Source organism: Pelodiscus sinensis, chromosome 4, assembly GCF_049634645.1.
Source record: "Pelodiscus sinensis isolate JC-2024 chromosome 4, ASM4963464v1, whole genome shotgun sequence".
Lineage (NCBI taxonomy): Eukaryota > Metazoa > Chordata > Testudines > Trionychidae > Pelodiscus > Pelodiscus sinensis.
In genome coordinates this window covers 129,042,129-129,057,790 of record NC_134714.1, presented here as the reverse complement: position 1 = coordinate 129,057,790, position 15,662 = coordinate 129,042,129, and the positions used below count along the sequence as shown (strand labels likewise).

The following is a 15,662-nucleotide window of genomic DNA, read 5'->3' as shown; positions in this document are numbered from 1 at the left end:
CCAAACACATGCTTATAGGCAATTCTTATTAACTAAACTAAAATGTATTAAAAAAGAAGAGAGCGAGAGAAGTAGTTAAAAGATCATTATGCATACAGACCTGAATATAGTTCTCAGGTCAGTTTCACAGTAGAGATGGTGAGTTTCAGAGTGAACTTTAGAGGTGCAAAAAGTTCTTTCAGAATTAGTCCCTAAATTACAGTCCAGGATCAGGTGATCCAGACAGGACTGGATCTCAGTCTTGCAACTCGAACTTCCCCGATGAAGATTAAGCAGCTCTGACATGAAAGGATCCGAGAGTTTGAATATATCCCAGGGTGGGTACTGCCAGCCTCTTGACAGCAGTGACAGTGAAGTGTCTGTGAATGAACCTCCTATTTAATCTCCCTGTCAGTAATACATCCTTAGGCAGGAACTTAGGGTTACAATGGCAACCTCTAACAATACATATGTAACCACACAAACCCCACAACCATTCTCTGTGAATGGGTCAGTTAGCCCTTTCTGGCCTGGGTCAAACCACCACAGCATAGCAAAGGAAAGAGATGACCCCTGATGAGAGGCAGTGTGGCCTAGTGGTAGAGCACTGGAGTGGGTTCTAACCCCGGTTCTCTCACTAGCCTGTTGACTATCCCTGGGTAAGTCATGTCCTCGCTCTATGCCTCAGTTGCTCCCTCTGTAAAATGGGGCTAATGATCCTGACATCCCACCCCTTGGTAAAACACTTTGGCTGTGTCTACATTGGCACCCTTTTCTGGAAAAGGGATGCTAATGAGACCAGTCGGAATTGCAAATGCCCCGTGGATTTAAATTTTCCCTGCGGCATTTGCATGAACATGGCTGCCGCTTTTTTCCGGCTCGGGGCTTTGCTGGTAAAAAGCGCCAGTCAGGACAGGGATCTTGCAGAAAATAAACCCTTTTCTGGAAGATCCCTTATTCCTACTTAAAACCAATTTCTATTTTTTAGAAAGAGAGTGCTGCCTAGTGGCTAAAGCGTTGGTCTGGGACTCAGGTGACCAGCAGGGTCTATTCTTGGCTCTGCCTCTGGTTAGCCATGTCTCCTCTCTGTGCCTCAGTTTTCCCATAGGTAAAAGAGGAATAATGAGACTGACCTGGTTTGCCAAGTGCTTTGAGATCGTCTGACGAAAAGTGTTGGATAAAAACTAGGCATTATTATTAATTGTTGTATTTCCCAGAGTCTCCTCTAACCTCTAAGTTTCTCTCCTCCTCTCCTCAGTGACACTGAGGTTTCGCAAAGAGTGCCACTTCATTTTTGCATTACCCATTGATAACTGCTAAAATGTCCTTTAAGCCTGAATTTACAGTCCGGTGTCATGTTCCATTTTGCACCCATTCGTCCAGTTTTGTTAAAAGCCCCCATACAAGTATCACACCTTTGCTAATATATTTATTTCACCTCTTTGTAACTTTAGCGAGTGCTTCCTGAATTGACCTTGCTCTCACAAACGCTTTGAACAGAGAGAAAGCAGGCGTTGATTGTTAGTTGATTAGCTTTAAATGTCTAGTATTTCTAATCTGAAATGCATGATTAGGCTAAGGATGAAAGATGGCACTAGAACAGGATTAATGTTTCTTATCCAGTGTAAAGACTAGCAAGAGGCTACTACTTCAAGGTAGCTGCTTCTGCAGTAGTTTGGGCAGGTAGTTTGCAACTGTTAATCAATGTAAGTCTCTGCTTGAGATTCATTAGTATGCACTATATGTAATGTCATGCTGCACTGAACAGCTCCTTAGCCCATGCCCTGTCCGCCCGAGGGAGCTGGTTTCTAACTGCAGTGTAGACACACTCTGACTCCTGAAGCAGGGCTCTCCCTCCCTGCGTCTTCGCAGCTCAAAACTGGCTGTGTACAATGTCTGCCAGAATAATCCGTCTCTGGGCAGAGCCCAGGCCTGGGAAGAGTCACTCCAGCTATGTCTACACTTGCACCCTCTTTCGAGAGAGGGATGCAACTGAAGACATTCGAAATTGTAAATGAAGCCAGGATTTAAATATCCCGCACTTCATTTGCATATTCGTGTTATGGCGCTATTTCAAAATAGCACTATTTAGAAATAACAGACGCTGTTAAGACGCGGTTATTTCGAGAGAAAACCGTCCTCTCGAAATGACTGGTAAACCTCATTGTATGAGGAATAAGGGTTATTTTGAGAGAAGGGTTTGCTTTCAAAATAACTGCGTCTAGACTGCGTTTCTTTTTTCAAAATAGCACTATTTCGAAATAGCGCCAGAACGCGATTATGCAAATGAAGCACAAGATATTTAAATCCTGGCTTCACGTGCAGTTTCGATTGTCTTCATTTGCATTCCTCTCTCGAAAGAGATGTAGCCCTGTGGCGGTAGGAATGGAGTGTTAGTTTCCCCCGGAGGCAAGTAGGAGTCCAGTCTAGGGGCTGTATCCCACCCTGTTCATTTGTAAACCTGTGTGACTGCCTGGGGGTTTCCTCCCTCGTGCAGAGTCCTGGAGGAGCGGGAGGTCCTGCTGTACTGTGACTTCCACGGCCACAGCCGCAAGAACAACGTCTTCATGTACGGCTGCAACAACAAGAGCTCGCCTGCCCAGCGGCTCCACGAGCGCGTCTTCCCGCTCATGCTCAGCAAGAACGCCCCTGACAAGGTGGGCGAGGGAGGGTGCCAGGAAGGGAAGGGGCCCCCCAGCATCCAAGCCCAAGGGTTGGTCCTGCTTTGGGCAGGGGGCTGGCCTCGATGACCCCCTGAGGTCTCTTCCAGCCGTAGGATCCTATGAGGAGACGCATGGTCTCTGTTCTTGGAGCCCCTCATTGGCCCCTGCGGGCTGAGTGGGGTCCTGGCTGCGAGGCTGCATCTCTGCAGCTGAGTCCCAGTCTCTCTGAGCCAGTGAGCCAGCTGTGGAGGAGGTGGGGGGAATCCCACCATGAAGCCAGGGAGGGTTTGCTCTCTTCTGGGGCATAGCAGAGCTGCACGTGGGCTGCGGCTGCCCCAGAGCAGGGGGCTGGAGGGACCTAAGGCCAGGACTGCCGTGGTCACCCCATTACCATTGTATGTACAGCCAGGGACTGACTGGGCACTGGGGGTGGGGCGAAAGCGGCACGGGCAACCTGAACTCGCATTTCCCACCCTTACAGTTGGTCTTTGCAACACGAAATCCGCTCCGAGCAGGGAGAGCCGAGCCCCATTGGCAGCAGGGGCCAAGCTCCCTGGGCTTTGTAGAGCCAGGCCCCTCCCCCCCAGCATTTCTGTGTGAGCTGTTGGTGGGTGCAGGCAAACCTGAGGTTCCCAAGCCCCCTGCCAACCTCCGGCTTTCAGCTGGGGGTCGTTTTTCCAAGCGTTAGCTGTTGGGGTGGGCGCTTGGCCTGGCAGGCCTCTGTCTGGAGCGGCACCTTTGGGATTGTTTCAGCAAAACCTGCGGAGCCAGCTCCAAGCATGAGCTGAGGGACAAAGCTGAGCTAAGTGGCCAGGCTGACAGGCAGGTACCGCTGGAGTCACTTCCCCCGCCTGCTCCAGCCGGGCAGCCGGAGGGCGCAGGAATTAGAAGAAACAGAAGGGCGCTGAGCAAGGAGAGAGGAAGCTGACTAGCATCCGCCTAGGAGAGGGGACGAGCCCCTGGCTGGGATATGGGGAGACCTGCAGATGGGGGAGGGGTGTTGGGGGCAATCCCGACCCCGCGCTGACCCCCTGGGGTGCTGCAGTTTTCTTTCCACAGCTGTAAGTTTAAGGTGCAAAAGAGCAAAGAAGGGACAGGACGGATTGTCATGTGGAGGATGGGTATCCCCAACAGCTACACCATGGAGTCTACCTTCAGCGGCTCCACTCTGGGTAAGAGCAGCGCCACTGCTGGGCCGGGAGGGAGCTGGGGTGCCGAGAGACAAGAGTTTAAGGCTGTTTCCTGCCCTATGGATCACCCGCTGGGAGCTCAGCTGGGTTGGCACCACCAGGGCCGCTGGGCTGGTGCCAGCCTCCAAGTTGGTGCGTGGACCCCACCGGGCCTGTTGCTCCACAAACCCGTGGGCACGCTGCCTCCTCCTGCCCCCAGGGTGTGGGCGCAGTCTGGGCCGCGGGGGAGGCGGGAGCTGGAGAGTAGGCCTGGGCCTGACAGCTGGGCTGTCCAGCAGCACCGGAGCAGGGGCAGTGCAGAGGGCCAGAGGGAGGCGCTGTAGCTCAGGGGAGCCTGCGAGGAGGATGAAGGAGGCCAGGGAGGCGGCAGTGCTGCAGGCAGGCATTCCGCGGTGCAGAGGGCAGTTTGTGAGTCACCAGCATAGGGATGGGGATGGAGCCCTGCAGAAAGGGAGCGCGGGGAGGCAGAGGGGCCCAGGAGCTGTGTAGGGTTCCTCCCTCCCGTGGTCCAGGCACCCCCTTCTGGCAAGATGGGGGAGTTGGGCAGGTCAGTCGGCAATTTGTCGGGGTGGCCTGTCCAGCAGCAGCCCAGTGAGCACTTCCCACCCCTACGGGCCCCGGCAAACCGCCCACCGCCGGCTGTCCCGGCGCCCTGGTTGGGGCACTGAAACAGGCAATGGCCGCAGGCAATCTGGAGCATGGGCTGAGCAAGGAACCAGTTGGTGACTCAGGCCTATTGCTTTGTGCCTGGCCATTTCCCAAGGAGGGGGAAGCCAGGCCCACCTTGCTGCACCAGGTCCTAGCAGGGAAATGCGGAGCTCTACCTGCTTTCCCTGCCTGCTTCCTCCCAGCTGCCCTTCCCCCCACTACATCCTGCTGGGAGGATGAGGGGGGTCAGCTGTGCTTCCCAAGACAATTAACCCCCTCTGCACTGTGGGGAGGCCCCTCGGCCTTGCAACAGGCAGGGGAGTCAGGGGCAGCCCCACAGGTGGGGGGAGAAGTGGGAGGGCAGAATGCCACACGGGGCAAGATGGGCAGGGGGTGGGGTGGGGGATGCTGTGGAAATGGAGGATGGGGTGCAGCTCAGCCTGAGATTGGTGGGAGCAGATTGGGGAAGGCCGGGGGGGGGGAGGTGGGATGCAGATATGGGGCTGAGAAGGAAGAGCTAGGGGAGCAACGTGTTTGAACTGGGAGGGGAAGCAGTGGGGGCAGGACACAGGGAGGTTAGTGGGGGCAGGAGGTGGGGTCAAGCAGGCGGTGGGGCTCTGTACCAATGACCAAGGAGAGGGAGGAGAGGAGGGGCAGGCCTTAGCGTGCTGTGTCCGTCTTCACTTCAAAAGCTGGCCCGTGACTCAGCCAGCGCTGTGGAAGCAGCGGGGTCAGTCGCCACGTGGAACACAGTGTGGAAAGCTGGTTAGCCCAGAGAATAGACAGTTACCGCTTGGTCCTGTCTCGTTAGCCAGCCCCCAGCCACGCTGTGTGAGCCCCTTGGCTCCCCCTCTGTGCTCCTCTGTCCCACCTCCCTGGCTGGCCCGCCTCCGCCCTTTGTTCCCAGCTGGCGGGGGGGTGGGCCAGCCAGGGGCGCTGGAACAGTTCGTAAAGCGGGGTGCCTGAGAGCAAACCCTGTATATAATGGAAACCACTTCCAGCCAGGGGATGCCACAGCGCCTCTGCATCCCGAGCAGATCCGAACGCAGGAATTTCGGGGGGGGGGGCAGGGTACAAGCTATGGGAGGAGCTAGTGGCTGCCCCGCCCCACCACAGTGGTCCACTCCCAGCCTTGCTCCTGGTGGGAGTGGGGGGGATCAGCCCCAGCGTTCCCCTGGACAGCCAGAGCACGAGGGAGGGAGGCTGCGGCACCGCGACACCCCAGCCTCACACTTACTTGGAGGACCACGGGGGGGGGGGGTGTTCACACCCTTCGCAGCTGCCCTGTGTACAGGCCTGCCTAGTTCCAGCACATAAGGGACCATCCATGGTCCCTAGTTGCTAGATACCAAATGTCCTGGTGATCGGCCTTGCTGTTGTTTTCTGGGTTCTCCAATGACCTGTTCCAGCCGGCCCCTGCCACACCTTTGCCATAGCCTTGCCCCTCCCCCTCTTTAACCACGCAGCACATGGGGGAAACTGAGGCCCGCACGGCATTCATACAGAACATCACAGAAAATCCCTGCTGTGTCACAGGGCTACACTGAGACTGAAGAGCTGTGGAGCCACAGGGCCCGGATAGGAGGGAGGGCAGCTGAGCAGACTGGGGAAGGTGGGTCGTGCTGTCCCATGTGCCCTCTGCTGGGCAAACCCCAAGAATGTGCGAGGGTGAAAGGGGGTGCTGTGAATCCAGCCCTCACAGCCTGTGCCTCTCCCCCTCCTTCAGGCAGGAAGAGCGACTCCCACTTCACCTCGGAGGACCTCAAATCTCTGGGCTATCACGTCTGCGACACGCTCCTGGATTTCTGTGACCCCGACCGCTCCAAGGTGAGATCCGCTCCACGTCGGGACGTAGAGTCCCATGTAACCAGTTAACTAATTAAATGGGGGCGGGTGAGGGGCTATTTTTGCCCAGCTGCTCCCGTCCCACAGGAGGGGGAGGCTGCCAGCCCCCAGCCCACATGGGCTCATATGCTGCCGGGTTACCTGTTCACATCCTAGCTCCACGCAGTCCTGCGGCAGGGGCTGAGGTGGGTAGGGCCAGGACAGTGGTGGTTAATTTGTGCCAGGGATGAGCCCTGCACTTCTGGGCTTGCTGCATCAAAACGTGGTGAGCCCGCACCGCTTGCAAATGAAGCCCTGGGGCTGTGTGGGTGGGTGTGAGGACTGGTTGGATCCCACAGAGGGAAAGGCTGTTGAAAGTCCTGCACCAGGGAATTTACACCCACTGGTCTCACTTTTCCTCCCTGGGCTTTATCCCTCATCCCAGCCTCTTCTCCAGCCAGTCACGCAGACTAGGATCCTGCGGACTAGGGCCGCACAACCCCTCCTCAGCTCCCTGAGCTGCCAGCCCTGCCTCTGCCTCGTGCCTGTGGGCTCTGCCTGTGCTGCAGGCCTGGGGAGGTGCTCAGGGCATGGGAGAGCACACGGTGGGGTTACATTGAGAACTGTCAGGCAGCAGGACACATGGAGAAACTTGGACCTACCCTGGGGATGCGGGGAGGCAGGTAGGGGGCAGTGTTATACCAGCCGTGGGCACAGCGGGAGGCAGTTATACCAGCTGTGGGCACAGCGGGGGGCAGTTATACCAGCCGTGGGCACAGCGGGGGGCAGTTATACCAGCTGTGGGCACAGCGGGGGGCAGTTATACCAGCCGTGGGCACAGCGGGGGGCAGTTATACCAGCTGTGGGCACAGCGGGGGCAGTGTTATACCAGCCGTGGGCACAGCGGGGGCAGTGTTATACCAGCCGTGGGCACAGCGGGAGGCAGTTATACCAGCTGTGGGCACAGCGGGGGGCAGTTATACCAGCCGTGGGCACAGCGGGGGGCAGTGCTATACCAGCCGTGGGCACAGCGGGGGCAGTGCTATACCAGCCGTGGGCACAGCGGGGGGCAGTGCTATACCAGCCGTGGGCACAGCGGGGGCAGTGCTATACCAGCCGTGGGCACAGCGGGGGGCAGTGCTATACCAACCGTGGGCACAGCGGGGGGCAGTGCTATAGCAGCCGTGGGCACAGCGGGGGCAGTGCTATAGCAGCCGTGGGCACAGCGGGGGGCAGTGCTATACCAGCCGTGGGCACAGCGGGGGCAGTGCTATAGCAACCGTGGGCACAGCGGGGGGCAGTGCTATACCAGCCGTGGGCACAGCGGGGGCAGTGTTATAGCAGCCTTGGGCACAGCGGGGCGTGGGCGGGTGGGGAGGCAGGCAGAGGAGCAGAGGTGGCAGCCTAACGTGTCTGTTCTCATTGGGTTCCTCTGCACGCTCTGGAATCGCTCTGCATCACAGGGACGCTGGGTCTCCTTGGGCAGCAGCTCCCATAAGGGGCTTACATGCTCCCCCCTTTGCCCTGGCTGCGCTCGGGGGGAGGGGGCCTGGCCGAGCAGAGACTCCAGGCCCGCTCTGCCCCGGGAAGCCCCTGGCAGCTCTCGCCTCTCCACCCTCAGTTCCTGCAGTGTCTGTCCGAGCTCCAGGACCTGCTGCAGCAGCAAATCCATGGGAAGCTCCAGGAGCTGGGGCACGAGCAGGACTCAGCTGGCGCCTGGAGCGACCTCTCCCTGTCAGACATGGAGTCCAGGTACCGCCGCCCTGTCACCCGCTCAGGGGCTCTGCCCCGGGGACACCCCTCTCTGAGTACACAGGGCAGGACTGAGCCCCAAGCCTGGTTTGCCCCAGGAAACCTGCTCAGCACCTGCCCCCTCCTCTCTGAGCCCAGACACCCCCAGAGCTGTGGGCCCGTGCTCCTGGCCAGCCTCAGGGAACCCCCAAGCAACAGCTGCCCCTCGTGGGCCTTGGCTGTGCCCAGCACTTGGGGGCCTGCCAAGCAGCCTGAGCTCGGCTGGAGCCCCCTGGCTCAGGGTAGGAGGTGACCTGGGGGTCGGAGTATAGCAGACACTGGCAGAGCGAGGCTCAACAGCTGGCGCTGCAGGGACACGTTCAGAGAGCCAAGGGGCTGTGTCTAGCAGGGAGGGGAATGACTTTGGAGCAGCCGGCTGGGCCACGGCGAGTCTCCACCACTTGGCATCCATAAATCCAGCCAGGTGTGGGGTGACTGGGGCTCTGGGGTGCCCAGGGCCGCTGGGGGAGGCTGTCTCATCTGCAGGCTGGTCAGAACCTGTGCAAACAGCTAAGGGGCTCTCTCTGCCCGACGCAGCACCAGCGGCTCCAACAGCTCCCAGTCCGATGGCCTCCCTGCTCATCTCAATGTGACGGAGAAGGTGAGAGCCACGTGGCCACGGGAGACACTGAGTGTGGGCAGCACCAAGGGGCAGCTCCCCCCACCTGATGCCCCATATCCCAGCCCATAGACATGAGGCCACTAGGCTCCGTGTGGGGCAGCCATTCTGCCCGCGCCTGGCTCCCTTTCGTGCCCACCTGCCACTTAGGCAGGAGGCTGTGGCGGGGCCCCGTGGTGGCCGGAGGCTCATGGGGTGACGCTTTCAAGGAAGGGGTTGGCATACGGAGGTGTGAAATGGCAGGGCAGCGTTGCCTGGCTGGGCTCCCCCATTTGCCAGGAACTTGGGCTGCCCAGCTCATCCTTGGTTCTCCACAGCGAGAAACCTGCTGCAGTGCCCAGCTGGGCTCTTCCCTCGCTCCCAGGGCTGGGCCGGTCCCAGCTATTGCCCCACTGGGAGCAAGACTGGGGCTGGGACTGCATCCAGCAGGCAATGCTGGGGTCTGCTGCAGTCTGTGAGCGCTAGAGGGGCGTGTGGCATCGAGGCTCCAGGCCTGGGGCAGCAGGATGGGCCGGAGCAGGTCAGGCCCCGGGCTTCGGCCCGTGTTTCTTTGGCTCGGTTGAGGGCTGGGGCCAGGCAGAGGTGTGTTAGGGGAGCAGGCCTGAGCGCGGGGCTTGGCTCTCCCCCCAGGTCCCGCAGAAGAAGAAGAAGAAGAAGAAGAAGAAGCGGCTGCGGACGAGGAAGGAGAGGAACGAGCTGCGCCAGAAGTACAGCTCGCACCAGGGGCTGGCAGGCCAAGACAAGGCCCCGGTAAGGAACACGCCACGGAGCGAGGCGGGGGCCTGCCAAGGGATGAGTCCCCTGTGGCGGTGGCTGACATGAGGGGCGGCCTCGGGGGCTCTCTGGCTGGTTGAAGGGTGTTGTGGGAGCGGTTCTGGGTTCAGCTCCCTGCCGGGAGACAGGGACCTTGCCCACGCACGTGCCACAGAGCGACCCACGCCCTGGCCACATCGGCTTTCCGATCCCTCAGTGGGCCCAGTGCGCGTCCTCCCCCGGGGGTGTGGCCTGGCTCGTGCCTGCTCTGCCAGCGGCTGGCCGAGGGAGGAGAGGGCTCCTTTGCTTGCTTCTGCAAACACCCCTCCGGGGCTCCTTGCAGGTGACAGGGGAGAGAAGGTCGGGGAGCCCCAGCTGCCGGACCCGCCAGCCTGTCAGCACGGCGGCTCTGTGCCCGGAGGACAGCTCTGGCAAACAGGTGCAGTGCAGCCCCCCCACCAGCGTGCCCACTGCTAACAGCACCACCTGCTTTGCCCCTCTGCACAGCCGGGGCTACTGGGTGCCCCAGCGCTGAGCTCCCCACTGCAGGGGTTGCAGCAGGGTCTGCGTCTGACACCAAGGAGGGGTGCCGGCTTGAGGGGAGCCCCAGCTGGGGAGGCTCTGTCTCCGTGACCCCTGGCAGGGGGCGGTGTCGAAAAGGCCTGGTGCCGCAATGAGACACTTTCTGGGTCAGGGAGTGCTACACACACCTGCACACACCAACACTTCTAATTGTTCTCCCCTGCCCACCACCTCACGCGCCCAGCTCTGGAGCAGGACATTTCTGTTTTCGCTCCTTCTCCCCTTCTCCCTGCGGGTTTGTCTCAATCCCCTGGGTTGTGCACTGGCCCTGAGCTCTCAGGACACCTGGCCCTTAGCACGGCCCAATCGGCTTTGCTACAAACAGTGACGGGGCTCCGGTACGCAGGCCCTTGGCAGGAGGCCGCGTGGAGACGCTGAAGGGTCCGTGTCTCCCCGCATAGGGCAGGACCCTGGAAACCGGCCTCGTTTCCGATCTGCCGAGGAGACAGCCCAACGCCGGCCAGGAGGAGGTCCCAGGTCCAGGCACAAAGTGGTCTTGGCCCACGTTGCGTGGTAGAAAGGCTGCGTGTGTCTGTGCGGGTACGTACAGGGTGGGGGTAATGACAGCGTAGCAGCTGCCAAGTGTCTAGTATACACTCAGTTTTGTCACCCCACCACGAAGCAAAGGAACTGCAGGCCCGGAGGCTAGTCCTGGGGCCCAGGTCGGATTTCTCTGCCCATTTGGAAGTGAGTTGCTCAGCCTGCTCCTTAACTATAAATGCTGCAGAACGGAGAGCTCCACCGCCCCAGCCTCTTCAAACGCTGGCTTGCCCTGCGGAGCCCCAGCCCAGAGAGCAGGAGGATGGCACATGGAGCTGCCTCCGCTCCAGGGTCGCTCGGTCCAGCCCAGTTACGAAGGGCTTAGTGCCTGATCCAACTCCCGATGGCTTGGAGGGCACCAGAGGCTGGCTGGAGACCTGACCCTAAATGCCCAGAATGTGTCTACACAACGGAGGCCATATCGGCGTAGGCCCTGTGTGTAGACAGCCTCGGCCCCGAACGACCACAGCTCCGTCAATGGACACTGCCCTGCCACAGCTGTGTTTACGCGGGGCTTTGGTCAGCCGAGCTACACTGGGCAGGGCTCTGGTTTCTTCTCCAGCTGCCCTGGATCCCGAGAAGGGGCTGGTGTGGGTGAGCCTGGGTAGGCGGGAACTCACTTCTCTTTGCCGAGAGTAAGAGCTAAGCCTGGCCCCTTCCTCAGCCGCTTGCTGCGAGGCCCCCTACCCACAGGAGCAGAGCCCACCCGCTTCTCTGGATGAAGCTGGTCTATGGTCTGTGTGTGGCTTGGCTGGAGACCTGGGGGGGACACGCCTCTCGACTGCGGCAGAGTCTCTTGCTAGTCTCTGAGCTCCCCACCCCGTCCCTGGGGTTCTAAGGAGGGCAGTGCTGACAGGGAGCAGGGAGCTGGGGGAGCAGCAGACGTCAGAGACTCTGAGCCCCTGCAGGCTGCCCAGTGTGACCCCCAGCCTCAGGACCCTTGGCCTGCCCCCCACTGCTGCAAAGCACGTGCCCCCATCCCAGCGGCATAGCATCTGCAGGGTCCCTCATGAACCCGCCCTTGGGGCCGGGCAGCTCCTCATGAAGGGCTCTGTAGGCCAGTTGGGGCTTGCTAAGAGTACGGGGAAGGGAAAGGGAGGAATGGGTGCTCACCCCTGCCAGAGCAGGCCTGCCCCAGCTCCCCGGCACTGGGCTGTGTCCCAGGGCTCAAACCCTCTGCCCCCGCTGTTTGTCTGCTCCCAGAAGAGCGCCTATGGGAGAGTAAACTGTGCCGCCAGCACAGCCATTGGCCTGAGCGCCTATGGAGGGCCCGGCCGCCCCAGCCCCTGATAATCACCACGCTGCCCCCGCCGCAGCCCCCGCGACCTGCCGGCACAACGCCCGTCCGAGAGCAGCCCCCGCCCTTCCATGCCCCGCTGGACGGAGAGCCCCAGGGCCCGCGGCACACAGGTGAGGGTGGAGAGCAGGCTGCGGGCTGGCGCCACAGGGGTTACCGCGCTCTCAGGGCAAAGGGACAGGCTAGGCACCTGGCATGGTCCAGGCCCCCCCTCCCCCCGCAGAGCTGGGCTATTCCAGGGAAACCTGCCTCTCCCCCCCACAACAGATCTGGGCTGTTCCAGGGAAATTCTATCCCCCCCATGTGTGGCAGAGCTGGGCTGTTCCAGTGAAATACTCCCCCCACTGAAGGAGGGTGTTATTCGGGCCCCATCCGTGGGCGCTGGGTCTAGGGCTGCTGCTGCACCCCCAGCTCAAAGTGGTTTCCATCATGTGCAGAGCCTACGGTCGGTTCAGTGACACTCAGCAGCCCCCCCACAATTGTCCCAGTGCCCCAGGCCCCGTCCCTGCTGCAAGGTGGCCACAGGGACCTTGTCCCACATGGGCTCACCCTGGGGCCCTCCCGGGGGCAAAGGGTGCAAGAGGAGCCTCTGTCCTGCCAGGGTGGGAGCTGATGTGTGGCGGGGGAAGGGAGAGGGATCTCTCCAGTCATGGCTGTACCCTGGTGGGGCCTGGGAGGGGGGTCTCTCCCCCTCCCCCATCCTGCTGCCTGCTCACATGGAGCTGCACTGAGAACCAGAGCAGGGGTTGCTGTTGCTAATTAGTGCTCTGACCTTTGTCTCCTCTCTGCCCCTAGGCAGCTCAATGGCGCACTCTGCATCCACTGCTGGAGCCAGCCCATGCAGGTGCGGCGCTGGGCCTGGGCTCGCTACCTGGCGGTGTACGTGTGGAGGGGGTGGGGTAGCCGAGGTGGCCCGGAAGGGGTCTGATTGCTGCCCCAATGCTGTGACCCCACTGCCATCCCACCTTCCCCAGACATAGGGAGACGCCCTGCCTGTTTCATTCTGCAGGGACCCACTTCTACAGGGGCTCCTTCTGCTGCTACCAGCGAATGGGGCACTCAGAGCCTTCAGCTGGCACAAAGGCTCCCCAGAGAAACAGCCTGGGGGGCTCTGCAGGCATCCACGCTTCTGAGCGCCCAGGGGAAAAGGACGGGGAAATGGCAGGGGGGAGGGGTCAGTCCAGCCAGCAACCCAGGCCAAGCAAAGCCAGCGACTACAGCCAGCGGCATGTAAAAGGGAACTGAGCAGCCGATAGCTCAGGGCAGACCTGTTCCCATGCAAGTGCATGAGTGCCCAGCACACCCAAGGCAGAGAACTTTGTGTAGCAGAAGCTGCTGGGGTGGGCAAGCAGCTAGTGCCTCCTCATGGCCCCTCCTGAGGCCATGGAAGGGCAAAGCCCCCCTCCCCCATAGTCAGCTCCTTCTCACTACCTTCAGCCTGACTTGCAGTTGCTGAGTTATTGCCCCAGGGTGAGATTACGCTGGGTGCTTTGTACATAGTGGCTGTGTCTACACTGGCACCCCTTTCCGGAAAAGGGCTGCTAATGAGACCAGTCAGAATTGCAAATGCCCCGGGGATTTAAATATCCCCCGCGGCATTTGCAGGAACATGGCTGCCGCTTTTTTCTGGCTCGGGGCTTTGCCGGAGAAAAGCGCCAGTCTAGACGGGATCTTGTGGAAAATAAGCCCTTTTCCGGAAGATCCCTTATTCCTACTTTCAGTAGCTGCTTGCCCACCCCAGCAGACTACACACCTGCCACCTACTTTCAGTAGGAATGAGGGATCTTCCAGAAAAGGGCTTATTTTCCACAAGATCCCATCTAGACTGGCGCTTTTCTCCGGCAAAACCCCGAGCCGGAAAAAAGCGGCAGCCATGTTCATGCAAATGCCGCGGGGGATATTTAAATCCCCGGGGCATTTGCAATTCCGACTGGTCTCATTAGCATCCCTTTTCCGGAAAGGGGTGCCAGTGTAGACACAGCCAGTTAGTTTTATCCCCATTAGCTCACTAGTTATGTTTAATGAGCGGTTAGTTAAGCCTGGCGCTAAGCACTGTTCTTTACGTGAACTCAAGCCCTAAGGCCAGGCCCAACAGACACTCAGCTACTTGAAAGACAAAGGACCCTTAAGGCCACATCCAAAATTTTGGTCTAAAGTGGTTTCCCTGCTTCATCTCAACCAAACAACACAGTTGCCTGTATGTTTCCTAAGCTGCGCTCCCAGGCAGATGAACTGCGCCTTCATGCAGTGGGTGCGTTCTCTCCAGACGGGACTCAGCCTATTTGATTCTCTCCAGTGTTATGTGTCTTGTGCAGACCAGATGAGCGCTCAAGCGGTTTCAGCTCAGACTGTTTCCAGACACTTCCTGCACGATGACAGCATACACTGTAGCCAACGCCAGCCTCCACGCAGGTTCTGGGCTCACTTGCCAGGGGTGCAGGCTGCCTTAGTGGCATTACTCGGGGTTGTTCCCATAGTAGCTAGATGCAGCGTTGCTGCTTAGTCTGCAGTGCCCAGGTTTAGCAAACTGCAATATCTGGACTGCTTGTGGGGGGCGTAAGCTGGGGAAGAGCAGTTCTGCTGTCTCTGTTTGAATAGACATGGAGCCGGTACTGCTTGCAAGTCTCCAGAGCAGACTACACACCTGCCACCACTGGAAGAAGGAATGGCAACTGGTTCTTTGAGATGTGGGTGCAGCCGCGTACGCCACGACCTGCCCTCCCTCTTCATCCCACTCTCCAGGCAAACGGATGCCAGTGCAAAGGAGCTGACGGGGGACAGGGAGGGGGCAGGATGGGGTATGATGCACTGCTACACACAGTTCACTGACTTTGGTGCACATCCCTGTCTGTGGCCACCCCAGTTATGGTGCAGGTTAGGGACCAGTTTCCATGTAAGCCCACGGGAGCTAGGAGAGGGATCAGAGTCCTGTGGTTACTGGGCATCGGTTTTCCCTGGCCACATGCAAAACTCTAAGACCCAGCTGATAGAAAGTGAGGTCATTTGCGGTAGCTGGATCTGGGAGTCCCTTCAGCAAATGACTCCAAACTCGCAGCACAAACTGTACCCCAGGCCCCGGGAGGCACAGCAGTCCTGAGCATATGTGCTCCTGAGCAGGGCTTTTAACAGCCAGCTGGAACAGTGGGAGTCCCAGCGCCTCCTTGTCCAGGCTGCCCTTTGTGTGTGTGTTGGGGGGGCTTGCTGTACCACTGACTGAGCTGTGCTCTCACGGGTGAAATCTGGGGAACCCTGCCTGAGGCAGCCGTGATGGACTCTTAGCCTATGGAGCCTTCTCTCACTGGGAAGCAGGAGTGGGCCCTGGTGCCTACTGCTGGTTCCTGGGAGCAGAGATGACCCCCAAAGCATCCATGTAGGGAGGGAGCGAAGGGGCAGCATTGAAGGTATGAGCACAGAGCAGCACATTACACTGCCCCATAGAGCCATGTTGCAGGGGGACAGCAGTGGCCTGGATGAGGCACAATCCTTCAGTGAATCAGCTTAGTGCTCCAGGGGTTGCTCACTCTGTGTCCTCCCTGGCCTCACTATCTCCAGAGGAAGGGGCTCTCCCCACAGAAGCCCCTTTCCTTCAGTTCAGTGGCATTACCAGGTAACAGCTGAACAGGGCTGGGAAGCCAAGGACTGGACCAGTGCTGATCTGGGGCAGGTAACAGCAACAACTGGCACTGGAGGGGCTTGCAGGAAGGGAGGAGATATTGGCCACGGGGCAGGAGTTGTGGGAAGAGCAGACACGCAGGGAAGGGGACATGAAGGAAGTG

At 59.5% G+C, this 15,662-nt stretch overlaps 1 protein-coding gene across 10 annotated transcripts in view; it reads left to right on the top strand.

Annotated features, from left to right (window-relative positions):
* AGBL2 (AGBL carboxypeptidase 2) overlaps positions 1-15,662 on the top strand; it is a 31,522-nt gene that overhangs the window by 15,381 nt on the left and 479 nt on the right. For 3 of the 10 annotated variants that reach the window (XM_075928909.1, XM_075928907.1, XM_075928908.1), the window contains exons 9-19: positions 2,477-2,636; positions 3,688-3,814; positions 6,207-6,307; positions 7,926-8,056; positions 8,633-8,696; positions 9,345-9,464; positions 9,811-9,906; positions 10,451-10,589; positions 11,906-11,999; positions 12,682-12,730; positions 14,485-14,684. In XM_075928909.1, coding sequence (XP_075785024.1) covers positions 2,477-2,636; positions 3,688-3,814; positions 6,207-6,307; positions 7,926-8,056; positions 8,633-8,696; positions 9,345-9,464; positions 9,811-9,906; positions 10,451-10,589; positions 11,906-11,999; positions 12,682-12,730; positions 14,485-14,684 — 1,281 coding nt within the window. Of the gene's footprint in view, positions 1-2,476; positions 2,637-3,687; positions 3,815-6,206; positions 6,308-7,925; positions 8,057-8,632; positions 8,697-9,344; positions 9,465-9,810; positions 9,907-10,450; positions 10,590-11,792; positions 12,000-12,681; positions 12,731-14,484; positions 14,685-15,662 lie in introns of all 10 variants that reach the window. The other 7 variants (XM_075928912.1, XM_075928911.1, XM_075928910.1 and 4 more) reach the window with 7 other exon arrangements.